The 16,449-nt window shown below is 42.8% G+C and overlaps 2 protein-coding genes across 5 annotated transcripts in view; both read right to left on the reverse strand.

Annotated features, from left to right (window-relative positions):
* Window positions 1-12,708, reverse strand: part of LOC107220748 (TLD domain-containing protein 2) — a 78,163-nt gene extending 65,455 nt beyond the window's left edge. For 2 of the 3 annotated variants that reach the window (XM_046730541.1, XM_046730539.1), the window contains exons 1-2: window positions 11,989-12,708; window positions 3,345-3,666 (exon numbers count right to left, since the gene is read on the reverse strand). In XM_046730541.1, coding sequence (XP_046586497.1) covers window positions 3,345-3,529 — 185 coding nt within the window. In that variant the 5' untranslated portion in view covers window positions 3,530-3,666; window positions 11,989-12,708. Of the gene's footprint in view, window positions 1-3,344; window positions 3,667-10,409; window positions 10,661-11,988 lie in introns of those variants that run through there. The other variant, XM_046730540.1, reaches the window with a different exon arrangement.
* A 388-nt stretch (window positions 12,709-13,096) lies between these two features.
* Window positions 13,097-15,870, reverse strand: LOC107220747 (MICOS complex subunit MIC27). Of its 2 annotated transcripts, XM_046730551.1 has the most exons (7): window positions 15,715-15,870; window positions 15,421-15,593; window positions 15,000-15,145; window positions 13,810-14,043; window positions 13,657-13,726; window positions 13,355-13,550; window positions 13,097-13,277 (listed from the first exon to the last, which is right to left on the reverse strand). In XM_046730551.1, exons 1-7 carry the CDS (start codon window positions 15,727-15,729, stop codon window positions 13,242-13,244), a joined length of 870 nt encoding a protein of 289 aa, XP_046586507.1. In that variant the 5' UTR covers window positions 15,730-15,870; the 3' UTR covers window positions 13,097-13,241. The 2 variants fall into 2 exon arrangements, with proteins under 2 accessions (XP_046586507.1, XP_015514948.1); XM_015659462.2 differs by lacking the exon at window positions 13,657-13,726 and having other exon boundaries at window positions 13,355-13,527; window positions 15,715-15,869.
* Between the last annotated feature and the right edge of the window lie 579 nt (window positions 15,871-16,449).

Below are 16,449 nucleotides of genomic sequence, written 5' to 3' on the forward strand. Positions count from 1 at the left end.
ACGGGCCGTTTGTCGTACCATGTTCGTGGCTATTCGCCATTGCTTGTGTATACGTACATTCAGGCATACATACCTATACATATGTTCTACGCACAGTGTGCAGAATAAGAAGAGATCGCGTCCCGAGACAGACTGGACGTATTATCGCGCGATAACTGTCAGTCACAGCCAGATATATGAGTATATATTACGTATATACGTGTATAAGGATACAGCGTAACACGGCACGTGCGCGTTACTCCCGTTACTCGTATATTTGGCGAACTAATCGCCAGTTTCTGGGTGATTTTACGCTACGGCATATTTACGTTACAACCCCCATAAATTTCCCGGCTGATGTATCGAATCAATTGTTGCCCCGCGGTTGTTATTATTATTATAATTTTAAGTTATACATGACTGCGGTTTATTAAAGCGTTGACGGTTATAATGGAGAAACTCTACCTATTCATCACGTATGTAAATTCTACAATGTATGCACGTATGGTGCGTAATTTTCCGTATATATTAAACGTGCAGCGCATCGTGTAAACTGCAGAAATACTATGTTGTGTAATAAAGAGGCAAATTTGGTCTTTTCGGGTCGAGGGTTAGTTTGCAATATGAGTCGTAGGTGAGTCGAAGACAAATATTTCAAACTTATTTATGATTCTTGTTATGTATGTATAACTCGAGTATGTTACGCGGTTTTTCACAAATCGCGAAATTGAGGTTAGGGTCGCGTAACGTCAGATTTGTTCGCGACAGCGCATGCGTGCAGTGTAGAAAGTGCCAGTTTAAATATTCGCGCATGCGCATTCGCGGACTCGCTGTACCGTTATAGAAACGGGTACTTTGTGTACGGAAAATAGGCATGGAAAAACGCATAAAATATGCTCGCGTTATATAAACATATTTTATCTTCGTCCTGATTTACATTTTGAAGGGATTATAAAAACCGCACCAATTTCAAAACCGTGTATTTGAGAAAGGAACAAAAATTTCACGGATCTTCAAACGCGAAAGGAAAGGTTTCTTCTACTACTTTCGAACAATAAAAAGTTCCTGAAACTCGTTTCATCGCCTTCAAATTTCATTCGCGTTTCAAATCGATCCGATTTATTTATATTTTTTTTGCCAAAATTAAGACGATGCACGATATCCAGAAGCTTTGTTATATCAAGTTTAATATCATTGGTTTGTTTATTCTAGATTCGTATATAAAGGCTGATACGTGTAGCGCAAAGAGAAGGAATTGAATTGACGTATTTTTACCCTCACCGGGTTTTTTTAAATATATTCAGTAGCAAACATCGAGCTTACATTGAAAATACAAACTACAATAAAATCTGGGTTAAAAAAGAACCGTTAATCTATAAAGATTCAGCGATAGTGAAAATCCAGGGCATGCAATTATTTGAAACCTAACCACGTCGAATAAACGACTTGATTAATGCTCGCCGATGAAAAATGCGGTGCAGGGATAATTTCCCAATTCTCAGTCTCGATTTAACGCGTGTTGTAAATCCACGCGAAAACACCCTGATCCGCGGATTTTCGAGTCACGTATTTAGGCCAACAGACACACAATCAGACACTGGGTGCGAGTGAGTGAGGACAAGGAAACAAAAACGCGTCCAGATCCCAGGATATCATTGTATGAAAAGACACAAAGGTTAAAAAAATACCTCGACTTTAATGCGCTATAATACTGCGTGAATTATGTGTACCGTATGTATTTATATGGTTTGTTTATCCACGCTCCACTTTGTGTTGCATTACGTATGTACGATATACGATATTCCTATGTATATGTATCTATATTAATTCTATATACAGCGCACTCTCTCAATAGGGCCGCAACAATACAAGACGGCAAGCGATTTTCCAGGAATCGGGGCCCCCCCCCCATTATTGCGAAAAAGTCGCAAAATCTCTTATTAGAGCGCAACCTCTCTTGTTTACATCGTTTGGACTCCAAATTCATTTCGCGTGTCAAAATTTTATTAACACATCCGTTTAAATGGGAATAAGTTTGTTTACATGGTAATAGAAATGACAGAACCATTGCATTTGTTGCGCAGCCCATTGAGAGAGTTGTACTTCGTGGATAAACTTGGGCAGTGTAAAATATCGTCCATGCTGTTCTTCACATCCCTGGGCGTAGTGTGATATTATTATTTCTCCCGCAGTACGAATGTATATATATATTAAATATTCCCATATTATATACATACCGTGTGTGTGCTAATAATGTTGTACTCCCTAACATTCATCTCAATTACCGTTATACATGTGTATAACACAACGTTTCACTGTAGATATATACCTATAACCTTACCCACCGACACGGCGATGCGTTAAACCGTATTATTATACGTATAGCTCTGTACATGACACATTGACCACTTCGTTAATTCCAACAATTCGTCCAATTTGACCCCGTAATATGTGCATGCAGTACACAGCGCGAAAATGTCGGAGAACCGCGGTGGCATAAATTATGTATAATTATTATATGCCCATCAGCTTTTAAATGCTTTTGTAAACATTGCTATCCTGTACAGAGTGAGTAGCTAACGGTCGAATGGTCCAATGCGCATGCGCTAAAGTTCTAGAGCAAAGACAGTAATTTTGTCAGGACCACCAACATTTTTGAGGTTACGTATATAGCGGCAACCTGTCATCTGAACTTACGACGGTTGGTCAACCTGACAAAACAACTGTTTTTGCTCTAGAATTTTCGCGCATGCGCGTTGGACCATTCGACCGTTAGCTACTCACTGTGTAAATTACTGTTATACATATTGTATTGTGCGGTATTAAAACATACATATATATATATTACACGTAAAAACGCGAGGCGTGCCGAATTTGATTTCAATAATACATATTAAATTCCCTCCGTGTAATCCGTGTCTTATGGTATATTGTAGTCAGACTATGTGCTAAAAATAACGAAGCTGAAGTTATGTAGTAGCGTTAATGTATCGAACCGTTGAAACAAAAATTACTATTTCGCACCATTAGAATATACCTGAATAAGTTGAATTTACAAAATCTAAGTTTTTTAATACTGTAGTAAACCTAAAGTTGCCAAATGACGATTATTTTCCATAGATTCATCGTTACAACAACGTTGCAAACTTCAGCCTAATTAAAAATACAAGTATCTATGTATGTATCGCGCATTTCGCCTATTTATAGGCAATGCAGGGCACAAGTTTACTCTGAGAAGCTCCGAGTTTCGGCATCAGCCGCGTGCCAACAACAAACAAATGAACAGCGTAGCTGCTCAGAGTGAACGTGAACCTTACGATGCGCGTTCACAAAAACGTTCGGAATGAGAAATATCGTGTACTCACTGCCATGTAAATCCTCCGGTGATTCCCTCCCGAAGACGATCCCGGAGGCTGCGTTGCCTCGAGGGTCCGGTTCCGACGGGTGGTGCACTCGAGGAAGACTGATCGGCGCCAGGTACACCCTGAATGGTAACGCCGCTCGAAGATCCGGTCGGCGGCTGATCGCCGCTGCCAGGAAGCAGCGCCATTATTCAGCCGTTGCAGGACTTCCCGATCCTTCCACAGACCGCCTTAGGATGTCCCTTTGCCCGGAAGTGAGCGCGCATTCGCCTTTCCGATCGCGGTTCAGTCCCCTCGCGTTTTCGCAAAAATGCCGCTGCACCACCTGCAATCGAGGACGATACCTATAACTGCGCACCGAATTTTTATCCGAGAGTTTTACTGCCGCGCGGAAACGCCGGAGAAGCAATTCGAACACCCGCGACTCGTACAACGACTAATAATATCGCTTATTCGACGACCGTAGGATTATTCGTTGCCAGCTGTCATTACAAAGATATCACCTAGCCGATGCCTCTCGGCCGTGTTTATGTCCGGCGCCTTTGGCACCATCGCTCGTCTTGTTTTCTTCCGATCGGATAGATTATACACGTCGAAACGATTTCTCCCCCTTGTGCCTGCCTCGATTCTCAGCCTCGTTTCGCTCGCACTTGTAATAAGGGACAATTATACGTGCCGATGACGCAATCGAGCGATTACCTACAATCGATAAAACGGGAGATAACGACACCGGCCATCGTTACCCGTGTTACCATTTTCGTACTCGAAATTGCGCGCAGCGCTTTCACATTTTTTATATCCTTGAGTTTGGGACGTTTGGATTTTAACGACGACACGTTTATTCTGTTCCCTGCGACAATTAAACGAACCACGCGTATAATAATAGCGAATAACTCGTGGATTGTATGTATTGTGTGTGTGTTGTTGTGAAGGGCATTCTTAGGATAAGCGAAATATCTCCCCGTCCCTTTCAGCTTGGGTCGGTGCTCCTGGGGTTTCGAGTAATTGTACGTAAATACCGCGAGCTGGGTACACGATCTTGCATATTCTGCAAAATGAATGACTGGCCGACAACAATTTGCTGGCAAAGACCAAATTTAAATTCACAGTTTAGGGCTGTGCACGTTTGTTATATTATTGTACCAACGTATACCCAGATGTGTTTTCATCCCGCGCTTAATTGTCTTCTGTTATAATTTTTATAAACTTCTTTCTGTTCTATTAATTACACGCATCCGATCTGCATGTAATACGTAATAACGCATGCGCAGGGTTTTGTCTTCAGTTTGAAAGAATTTTGATATAAAAAAAACCGCGAACGGAGAAATCTGTGCACCATTGTTATACTACACACGAGAATCTTTATAGAGCCAAAAATTTGTAAGATTTTTGCGTTATGTTTGTAGAAATTAATATATACTTCTCAAGGAAAAATTCTCTCTTGAGTTGAACTGTTTTTGCGCTCTTGGATCTATGATTCAACAGCTTGGCGAATTAAAACGGCGTCATCTCGACTTCTTTCCATTTACATTTGAACCGCGCATAAACCGGGGATAATATTAGCTTTATAAATAAAAGAGACGAGCTCAACAACTTCCTGTGGAATTCAGGGAACGGATATATGCGAAAACAAACTTGTGACTTTTACCGCAAAAAATCGTTCACATTGAAAAGCAAATGATCATATTCCCCGCAGTTATACACAGGTATACACATTACTAGTCAATTCTTCGAAATTTCCGTATGTATATACGAGTATGTACATAAACATTATACAAAGTTTTTTGGAATACCGCCAAAATTATTTCGCCGCGACTAATTTTTGAATCCATGAAAGGCTGCACGGATGAATTCCCGATTAAACTTGATCCTTCTCGTTGTATTCCATCAAAGTTCCCCAATTCAAACGACAGTGAATCGCGGATGTTGCGGATACCTCGTAGTAACATGGACCCGCCATAAAGTGAAAAATCTCTGTATACGTATCTGGAATGAAGAAAGAAAAGAGGCGGGCTCGCACAATCCTACTCGTAGGTGCGGAGCAGCTGTTGCGGCCCGTCGCTCTCCGTCGCTCTCGTCCTCGAAAAAACATCCCTAACTTCCTCGTTCTGCCCCCTCAGGTATTGATCGTCCTTCTCGCCGCCGGTAACCAGGCCGACATTACCACCCCCACCCCCCATCCCACTCCCACCTACGCCACCACCGGCACCCGGCAACAAACCGAAACGGCTGCACCTTCCAGAAACCAACAGACATCGGTATGTATTTGTATTCTATAGACTTATTACGAACAGCGATCCAGATCTCTTATTATTCCTTCATCTTCGTCGCGTGCGAGGGATATTCCAGGTTTTGATATTTTTTTTTTTTTTTGGATACGGATGTATTGTCAAGTATCAAGTTCATGGGTAAGTATAACAACAACGGGATGGTTGAGTCGATACCGAACCGTGCGTCGGATCGGCGTATATTAGGCTATTTAATTTGCTCCATTTCTACCTTTCGATTCGTCCTTTTCGACACATTATAATGTACACAATATATACGCTGCGTCGAATAATATCAGTAGAAAAGCGCCAATTAATTCCTGAATCATTGAAATTTTTGAACCTTTGCCAATTTTTCAACACATAATATCCATCCGTCATCGTTTACTCGATCGTGTAAGCGTGAGTGCTTTAGTTGAATTATCGTATAAATAATAATAATGTAAAATGTTTGAATTGAATGAGAAAAAAAAAACCTGTTTAAAATGTAGACGTCGCGGTTCTACGTGTATACGTACATAAAGTACGTGCCTACTTAACGATACGCATATATGTATATACTACACCCGTGCATAGATCGATGTAGGTGACGGATGGATCGGCGGTGGGTCTCGAACGAAGAGATGTACGAACCGCTGGGGGGTGGGGGGTGGTTTCATGGCTCGAAGGAGAGAACTAGGCGCGTATCGATTCGGCGGGGTGAGCGGTGATGAGAAGGGGAGGACGAAACGGGGGCGAAGGAACCGTCGATTGACCGACATACCGCAGTGTTCAACCTATTTCTCCGTTCATGCCGTTACCTGTGTAGGTGCTTTGTATCTTACGGGCACAGTCAAGATGACGAAGACGACGCCCCCCCTCCGAGAAGAATCGACTCGCGCGGTTTTTACCCCGCGGATATAGGTGGGTATATACCTATTACCTACGTACATAACGGCTCCCTCATCAATGTCCTTCGCACCGCGCTCCTATCGAAGATTACGTACCCTGAACCCGGCCGAATATCCCCATTCACTCGAGTGGCGTTAAACGAGCTTTAAAGACAATGTCACGCGCCGTCGTACCGAGTGCTCGCGACATCGATGGTTCTCTGTTTTACTACACAGATGATGCATCCCCCCCCAGCCCCCATCATCATCGTCATCCTCCTCCCGTTCATTCTCGGCAACGCGGTGAGTTTTAAGGGGTGCTAAATCCTGAGGAGGGTAAAAAGCACCTTTTGTTTTCGAGACTGCGTCACCACGCAGCAATCCTTTTTATGCTCCGATGGTCAGATTTGAACTTTCGTTATACACCTATAATACGGTATCGACGGAGGTCGGGTTTTATTATCAGAAGACGATCTCGTGATTCGCGGTCGTGTTGTTTTTGCATGTAAAGTAATATTCATTTATGCCGTAAACTTTCGGCTCACTTGTTCTCGTTCCGAAACAAGATGCGAGTTCGATTCTTTACAAATTAGGTAACGATAACTGGAGATGAGGTCGACGTGAGAGATTGGAAGTCATTGTTAGATAATTCGTATAGAATCGAACTCGCATTTTGTTTCGGACCGAGAACAAGTTAGCCGGAAGGTTAAGGCTTCAATGAATATTATTTTGCATACCTGTATCTCTAAACACTAAAGCATAGTTCGTGACATAACGTTTAGTCGAAATTACCTCCACTTTTTGTTTCCGTTTGTACACAAGTTGCGTGCAATCGATTTTTTTTCTTCAACACAGGACCTCGCGGAATCCTTATGGGAATTGGCTCTCATTCAAATTGGCTGTAATTTTAGTATGTTGAAGTACGTACCTTCCCGATCAATAGTTCTCACCGGTACAAGTGTGAAAAATCCGTAGCTTCCGAGATACAGGCCTCGAAAGGGAGGCGTGCGGATTTTTTGTTACCTCTCGATTGCGCGATTTTGACGAATTACAAGGCTTCAAGGGAACTTGAAATCAAACGAATCACTCAAAAAGTTACACGGTCGATTTTCAAAGATAAGCAGGAAGCCGCGATTGATTCCATCAATGAATTTATTCCATCCACGAACTCGCTGGTTTACCGGCAGGAGGTGCAAGGTCAGATTTCGCGCGAAGAACGAGATCCTCCGGCTCTTGCAATAATCGACTTGCCCTGTTTTACACGCGTGTACGGAGTCACTGCGAATCGGCTGTGCAGTTTTTCGGTGTGATATGTGTTATTTCAGGTCCCCTTGAAGCTTTGTAATTCAAGAAAGCTGCGTAATTTAGAGATACCAAAGGCCTGTATCTCGGAAACTAAGGATTTTTACACTTGTGCCTGTGAGAACTTTTTTCAGGAGAGCATATACTACAACATACTAAAATTTAAGCCAATTCCCATAAGGATTCTACGGGGTCCCTTGTAAAGATGAATTTTACCCTTGTTCGGAATTTTCGGGTTTTCAAGTGGTCACTTCCAAATCCTGCGTGTCGTTATACGTATATTATGTAAAAACAAAATACTCTCCTGACGATACGCGAGAACTTCCATCAATGGAATGATAATATTATCGGGTTATACTCAAGTACTTGCCGTTTGTGAAGCGTTAATTGTTGTACATACAATATCTGAATTTGCTCCCGCTATCGTCGTCGGTTACACTTCTCTACGTGTCATAGCATATAGTACGCTGTAACCGTTTTGTTAATGCAAAATCGATTAGGTCGGTTTTATCTTCGTATAAATCATACAGTCGTGATAAGTCCGACTACTGCGTGCAATATCGTGACAGGCTGTCCGGGCGAGCACGCCTGTCGACATTCGTACCTCGTTCAATGTATCTCGTCCTATCTGACACTTAGAGTTTTTTCTATTACATGAATTATTAGGCTCAAAGTACGACGATTCCGTCAACAATACCAAACAATCGTCGATCCAGATTCCGGATGTGAATTTTGATAAACGTAGAGTAAATGGGGGCAAAACTGTCAACTGCACCTCGGCTAAAATTGTGAAAACTTGTATTTAATTCCTTATAAAAACGACTCGAAGAGAAGAAATTTGTGGAAAGTAAACAGCAATTTTTGTTCGCAAAAAAATCTGCATCTTCTCTCGGGTTTACGCATACTTTGCTTTTTTTGTTTCCTGCATATTAGTGCCTCGGACAGTGTGAACTTTATACAAGTTGTTCGAAAAATCAGCCGCGACCCTTGTGAGTCAGTGAACAGGTTAGCGAATGTAAAGTGAAGCTGAACGTTTCCAGGGTGGCGAAAAATTTTTGGGAAAAACATTCCATGATATTTTTAGTTTTTCCAGGACCTAAAACATAATTTTCCCTGACATTTTCTCCCTTTCTTACCTAACTATTATAAGTACCTGGTATATATATTTTGTGTACATATCTTATTCTACCGTTTGGTGGCTACGTAACGGAATATAACGTAACGTAACGTAACGTAACAGAAATATATCAGGTAGGAAAGGGTCACAACGGGGAGATGGAGTGAGAGTAAGTTATAAGGAAGAATGTTGCATAATCCGCAGGTTTCGCGAAGACAATCAGGAATCCATTAAACCGTCGTCGCCGCGGCCGATCGGCCGGAGCTATAAGAGAGTCCGTAGCGGGCCGTAGTTCTCGCGTAACATTGTTTGATTAAATAAGAAGCCAATTGAGCCCCATCATCCAATTACTCGTGAATGTGGGTGGGAGTGGAGGGGGCGGGGGAAGGGGGAGGGAAGAATTGGATACCGGCCCCTGCACCTCCTCTCTCTACGTCGAGGAAATTCGTCATCATACCAGTTGCCGCTTAACCGATAGGTATGTACGTACGTACGTACTTATACATACAGGCATGTAACTACATTGTGCATACCTATAGGTATGTCAGTGCGAACTGTGCCTACGCGTACAACCGTCCTGTACGCACGTATAAACACATTCCAGAGCTGGAAATTCGTCACTTCCACCCCGTCTTACAGGACCCCGTTTGATCGTTTCGCTCTGCAGGGTGTGGAATTAGATTCTCTGATTATTAGCTAGTCGACGTCGTTCCGTATCACTATATATATATCTAAGGTTTCTAAAGAGGAATGGTGCAGAACAAAGAGACGATTTCGCGTCAATGTTAAAGTATAAAAATTTACGCAGCATTCACGACGGGTGGGCGTAAAGTTTATCTTTTCAATTCAATCCGTAGGTACCGAATCCCATGGACAAGTTAACACCTTCCGTTAGTTGTTTCCCGTGCATTTCAAAGATCTTAGAAACTCATCGTCCCGACGACATTGCATATGTATTAGATATATGCACATACGTATGTATTCGCGAACTTTTCCGCTGCAGCTTCTCGCACTCAGGCACAAGTCAGACATCTGCTCTCGGATTTTTGAGGGGTGGGAATGTGCAGAAGGCCCGAACCGTATGCGCGGTCCTCGACGTTCGCAGTCGGTCAGAACGGAGGCGACATTGACCTTGTCTCGCTCTTTGCCCTGTCCATCGGCTCTTCGTAGCGTGTATACATAGGTATATGTGTGTTAGGGGGATTCGGTGCGATCCTACGACGCATAACGCATCTACGTACGTACATGCGTAAATGACACGTTTCAAAAGTCGAGCAACACGTTTTCAGCCATATCTCCCCCCCCCCCCCCCGCCTCCCCTCGTCGACCAACCTCACGAGCCTATAGCTATCGAGCAGGAATGCGAAAACGATCGATCCTCGCTACCAAGGTCACGTTCGATCGAGCTCGGACTTTTCGCATCCGCGACTCTGGTTTTGCGGCGAAACTGCGGGGGGGAAGGCGATCAATCCGCTAAAGTCTCGAGAAATTATAGAGGGTGGCTTCGACTCACGTTGCGTATTTTAGAATTAGGACTAATTCTCCCTGCACGCGGTGAAACAAAATTCACGGGGATTATCTTCCTCCTCCGGAAAATCTTGAATTTATTTCGCAAGGTGTTCGCGGGCAGCTGTGATACGATACGATCGCGATCCACGCTTTATTCACACACGGGCACTACGTTCTTTCACTCGAAGTGGTGATCAGTCGGATCGCGCCCTTGGCAGGGCTCGGGACCCGCGCGTAGGTGTTGTCCTCGGAACACTGCTCGTCGTCCTCGTCGACGTTCGCGAACCCTCGACCCCGCTCCCCGGATCCCCGAACGGCGAACGGCGCACGCCGACTCCCGTCTACGTTCATATACGTATAGGTGTGTAGGTATATAGATAAATAGGTATATATTCGACTAGGCGGCGCAAAGTTCGAACCCCCGATTACAGGCGTATGAGCCTCCATCGTCCAAGGATCGAGGCACGCGCCTCCCTTAAATTAACGCGCCATTAAGCCGTGACGACAAATCGCGGGATTAAGGCAGCCGCCTTATCTGTTATCTTTATATTTTCACATCGATGCGGCCGTTTTCGGTCTGCGGACATATGTAGATAGACGCGTCGCCTCCACTAGACGAAAAAATCATTCTACGCCACGGGCCCAATCTCAACCAGCTATTCCGTGACCGAGTCAACGGGACGATCGATGCTATCCCGATGATGTCCGTTGTACGACGTGCCTCCAGATATTGTTAATTCATGAAGCTTGAGCTAGCGGACAAACGTGTGACACCTTTTTGGAATCCGAAAATGCAGATCAGTTTTATTATAATAATTCTGTAAATGTATCGGGAGTTCAAGCTGTTTCACAAAATTTTGATTTTCCGACTTTAGCTATACCTTATTCGAATGCACATTGGAACGTTTTGCTGCTAGTTTTTTCAGTTTCCTCACGTTTCGGGAAGTCAATTTTTTTAACGTAAATATGAATAAATTATACTTTCTTACAGCGATTCATCATTGAGCGTCGAATCGGTATCCACGGCTCATTCGTCTCGCAAATAATTCCTCCTTCCGATAATCGACCAAGTATTTTAGTGTGATTACGTATGCAAAGCGTACAAGTAATAATAAATGTACACGTCGTCGATACGTGAGTCAGACGATCGGAGTCTTTCATTATTTTCGAATTTATATATAATGTATAACGTGGACTTACAACCGTCTCGTCTTTACTGCGAACAGTCTTTACAATTTCGCGAGTTTTTTGTTCCAAGCGTAAGCTCACTTGCAAACGTATATATAATATATACACTTGGGCAGCGCGATAACGAACGAGCAGATTGATTGATAGTTCTTCGGTTATCGAAAGTAAACTGTACATACACACATAAGTACAGGAGATTATTCGAGAATCCATTTTCACGAAACGATATTAAAGTTAAATTAAACTGTGATTGGGCCGTCAGCCTTGCTCTCACTGTTGCTGTCTAGTTTTTGCGAATCCCGCTCACCCTTTCAAAATATATCAACGTCGGGAAAAGAAGATCGGATCACACGTGAACCACCTTCGTCTAGAACAGATTCGTGGCTTTTACTTACATTTCTTTACTCAATCTTCCAGCTTTCGTTTGTCTCCCGTTGACGAAATCCTGGATCCGCAGCCCCGTTACGAGTCTCGAACCTCGGGACGAGTCAGTTTTCAGTTTAAATACGCGAAAACTGACGCGTGTCGAACTTGTCGTCACACTTTGCCTGGCGTCTTTTCTTTTTCTCCGACGATCATGCACACAGATATTTACGAAACTCGACGAGAGAAGAGAATAAAAATAGAAAAAAAGAAAAAACAAAAACACGCGAGAGACACCAACAGCCCGCGTTGCAACGATACGCAATCACGCAGGGACCCGAATGAAGTCCGGTTTAAATTCTAATATTCAACGCATTTACTCGGCGGCATTCGGTTGGCCCTGCATATATGTATCGCGAAAGGCAAAGACCATAGAACGACGAGCACATTCTCGAGACGAACGACACACACGTTGCATCCGTCTTTTTCTACGGCTCTGTTTTCTCGCCGTGGAATCGCCCTCTCGCAGTCACTCTCGGCACGTTCGTCTCGACGGCGGTGACGGTCCGTTGTCGAGAGTTAAAAGAGGAAGAAAAAAGACCGAGGAGGATATATATGACAACGTCATACAGGGTAACCTGCACTTTTGCGCCGCGTACACCTCTACGATCTGTCTCCGTGTAACGTAACGACGAACAACATGACGCGCACCTTTTCACAACTCGGCTCTTTTACTTTTGGCATTAAAATCGGTCCTTTATCTTTGGAAAAATAAGAATCGGCGAACAATAATACGTACCCGCGATTCTCTCATCATCGATCGTTCCCGCACCTTGTATACGTACACATGTATGTATAATTGTATGCCTACATGCCACCTTGCCCGGCGTCTCTAAAAAACACAAACAACTGGCGCCATCTCACGGGGGGCTTTGGAACACGGAATGAAATCTGCCCGCCGTCAATTGTTTGTTTGTTTTTGGTACGTGGGGGAGTTTATTCATTAGCACGAGCGAGCAGATAGCAGAAATCTGATAACCATCACACCGTGGAATGAAAACCAAAGTACGAGAAGAAGAACAATAAGAATAACAGTAGACGGCAGCGGGAAGAACAAATGCGAGAACTCACATTTATATATACGTATGCTTATCATTTCTTTATATCTTCACTAGAGTTCAAATGTACATTTGTTATCGGCGATCCGTGGTCAGGGTCCGCGTAATGTGTGTCTCTCTCTCACGGACACACGTTTGAATTACATCCAGTAAGCGTGTTTCTCGCACTAACTCTGCTTTGGCTTATCCTCGGACGATTTTGCCTGCGAAAAACGATACAACGATGCATTTATACCTTCATTATTGGTAGATTTATAGGAATGTCGGTGCTTCGATTTACCTCTTTAGATTCCGACAAGTATTCCGACGCTTTGCTGGCTAGGTTGCCGATGGTCTCTCCTGCCACTGCTCCCGTCTCTACTACCTGATCAAAGAGCCCGTTAAGCGACGTCGGTATCTTCAGCTTAGGAAGTTCTGGAAATTGGATCTCCAACTGCTCATCTCCCGGTTTAACTGAAAATTTCTTCCTTTTCTTTCTGTATTTTGAACATTTCCGATATAGCTTATGACTCCTGGGATTTGGAATTTTGGGGTAGGATAGGGACCTGGTGGTTTCATTGTGTCGCTAATGTTGCTTTTTACTTTTGCATGTTTCTTTGTGTGCTAGTAACGTTGCAACTTTCTGGCTCCTTATCCAGGGGATCTTCCGTATCTAGTTTATCGAGGAAGTCAAGAGGATAGGAATTGTCAAAGATATTCGGAAAACTTTTAAACTGTATGCCGGTATATACTCACTTCCGTAAGCAAAGTTGTAACCTATGTTTGCGTAATGTTTGGCAAGATCAACCCCTTCTGCGGCTTGTTTTGGGTAACAGAGCGAGGCCACGAGCAGACCACCCGTGGTTGTGTACAACGTTTTCTTGAACGCACCGCCTCGGAGGCTCAGTATTAGACCAGAAAGAGCTCCGATCCCGATCGCTCCCATTCGTGGCAAAACATTGCTCTCCTCCTTCAGGTACTCGTAGAGGGCTGTAGAAAAGACGAATTGTTATGAAGATGAGAGTTTTGTTACACGACCGTTTCTGTTCATGTGTAATAATTTTTTAAACCTTGCAGTAAAAGTCAACGGAGAATACAATAGTTTGCTGAAAAATTAAATTTTGATTTTGCACAGCATTTTGCAATATTTTATAACTAGACACCTCCGCTATCCATGTATTTATTTTTGAAACCAAATTTATATTCGCGTCTAACTGTTTTACAAATTCTTGAAAGGTAATTGTGACTTGATTGTGGAAAACATTGCGTAAGTGAGAAATCTATCCTTTGAAATGGGTGTTTTGAACTCTCTCTACAGGATGGCTGAGTTCTCCATACGACAGGATTTCAAAAGCAATTTCTCGTTATTCTTTACAGCGAAGTCAGTTACCAAATCCAGATAATAATCATAGCAGACATATTTGATGTAAATCATTTTAAAATAGATATTCCCAACTAAATCTTATTTCAAGATTTTTCCATGATCCTCTGTTGCAAAGTGGAATTCTCAACTAGAATTACCTTAATTTTCAGCAAACATCTTATAGCTACATAAATTTGTTTACTGAATGTATATTTAGAAATATTTGAGAAGATGGGGGAAAAATTGTCATAAGAATCGGATCGAAGGAAAAATTGTTTCGTGCAATTCATCATGGGTCGAACCTGGTATGCTCCTTGCATCTTTGAGCAACATTTTTTTATACTGTACATGTCGAACTTTGTCTGGATCCATTATAAAAGTCCTTATTAACCAGACACGACGGGTATCATATGGAAAATTTTTTCTTCGTCATTTATTTTCTTACAAATTGGAGTAGCTGGAATATGAACAAATAACGTTTGATTGCGAGTCTAGCAGATGCTAAGGACCTACGGCAGTGATGTTCTGCTTCAAATTTGAATTTCCGTTGTTTACAGTGATACGAATAAGTACATCGACTTACATTCACTGTGTGCAACTCCTGTATCTATTTTGTCTGTAATAGATTCGGTAATATGTTGATACTGCGTGAAAACACCAGACAAGGACTTCCTGATCGTGCCAAAACCCTGTTCCAAGTACGACGGCTCACAATTGACAGGTGTGGGGCTGAAACAATGCATGTCTAGTTTAGAACATCATGACTCTCGATAATGTAAGCAACCTAAGAAAAATTATGTCTAATACTGCTGATACTTGTGCTGAAATAATTCACACATTTTATGGCTGAACCAATGTTATGAAGTGCGGGATAAAGGGGGACGCGATCGAAAGGATGCCTTACTGGGTTCGTTTGCTCTGAGGGACGTCGAGTCAGATATCCAAGCATCAATTGCAGGCTTGACTGAAAACAATTCTGAGCGTTGATCAATTACTTGCTTTACCATTGGTCCACTTTTGACGGTGAGCCAAGCGTATATATCGGCAACTCGGAGGGGCGAATCAACTTCTTTTCGTCTAGTTCGCAAGGCGTTGGACAATTTGACGGAGGAGGGGCCGGCTTGACGATCGGTGTCGCTGCGCACAGCCCACAAGGCATCAGGAATTTCTTGAAAAACTTAAGTAACAACAATTGTTAAAAATATGAATTTAAAATAGAATTGGAAATCGGAGTACTGATAAAATTGATATCAAAATTTGAAATTAAATGTCTTTCTACTCCGTCACGCAATATTTACCTTGATTCCGTGCATGTTGGTCGACGGATTATTTCTCTTCTACTTATACCGAAAGGTCGGATAACCTATCAAGAGTGTCACTGGTCAGTCAGCTGTACCAGCAGACATTCACGTGACGTAATCGACGAAGAATATTCTTGACCGGAACGAGCGGAACGGGCGGAACGCGGACCCGATTGTTTAAATTTAATGTCCGCGTGATGTTGGGAAAAAATTTCACAACAAGCTGCGATTCGGATATGCACGATACCAACGGTTGTGAAATGCGAATATGCGAGGTAACGAGAATTTGAAACGGATGTTTTTCGATGCTATTAACGCTATGTGTGTATAATTAACGGTAAAAACATTTTCCCTCTTCGCAGTGTCAATCACGCATGCAAGTGAAGATGGAAAAAACAATTGACCTTGTTTTTACAACTCTCGACTTGTTCGTTATTCCTTTTCTTTTACGTCGTCTCTTTCCGTCAATTATTAGCCACATGTTGTGCGCTTGTACAACTATTGCATACCCGTTATACATCGTCCTGCATCTTGAAGAATTATCTTATCTTTTCCTCAATACCGACATTGAACTCATGGACGATCCATGCGCACAGCATCGCTGAAATGGGTCTTAAAAATGACGTGATAAAGATACGTACTTTAACGCCGGTTCGGCCAAATTCGACCAAAGTTCCTGGTTGGTAGTCGTCGCAACGATCGACCGGCTCTCGACAAGTTATGTCTTTACCA

This window comes from Neodiprion lecontei, chromosome 2 (assembly GCF_021901455.1).
Source record: "Neodiprion lecontei isolate iyNeoLeco1 chromosome 2, iyNeoLeco1.1, whole genome shotgun sequence".
NCBI classification, from domain to species: domain Eukaryota; kingdom Metazoa; phylum Arthropoda; class Insecta; order Hymenoptera; family Diprionidae; genus Neodiprion; species Neodiprion lecontei.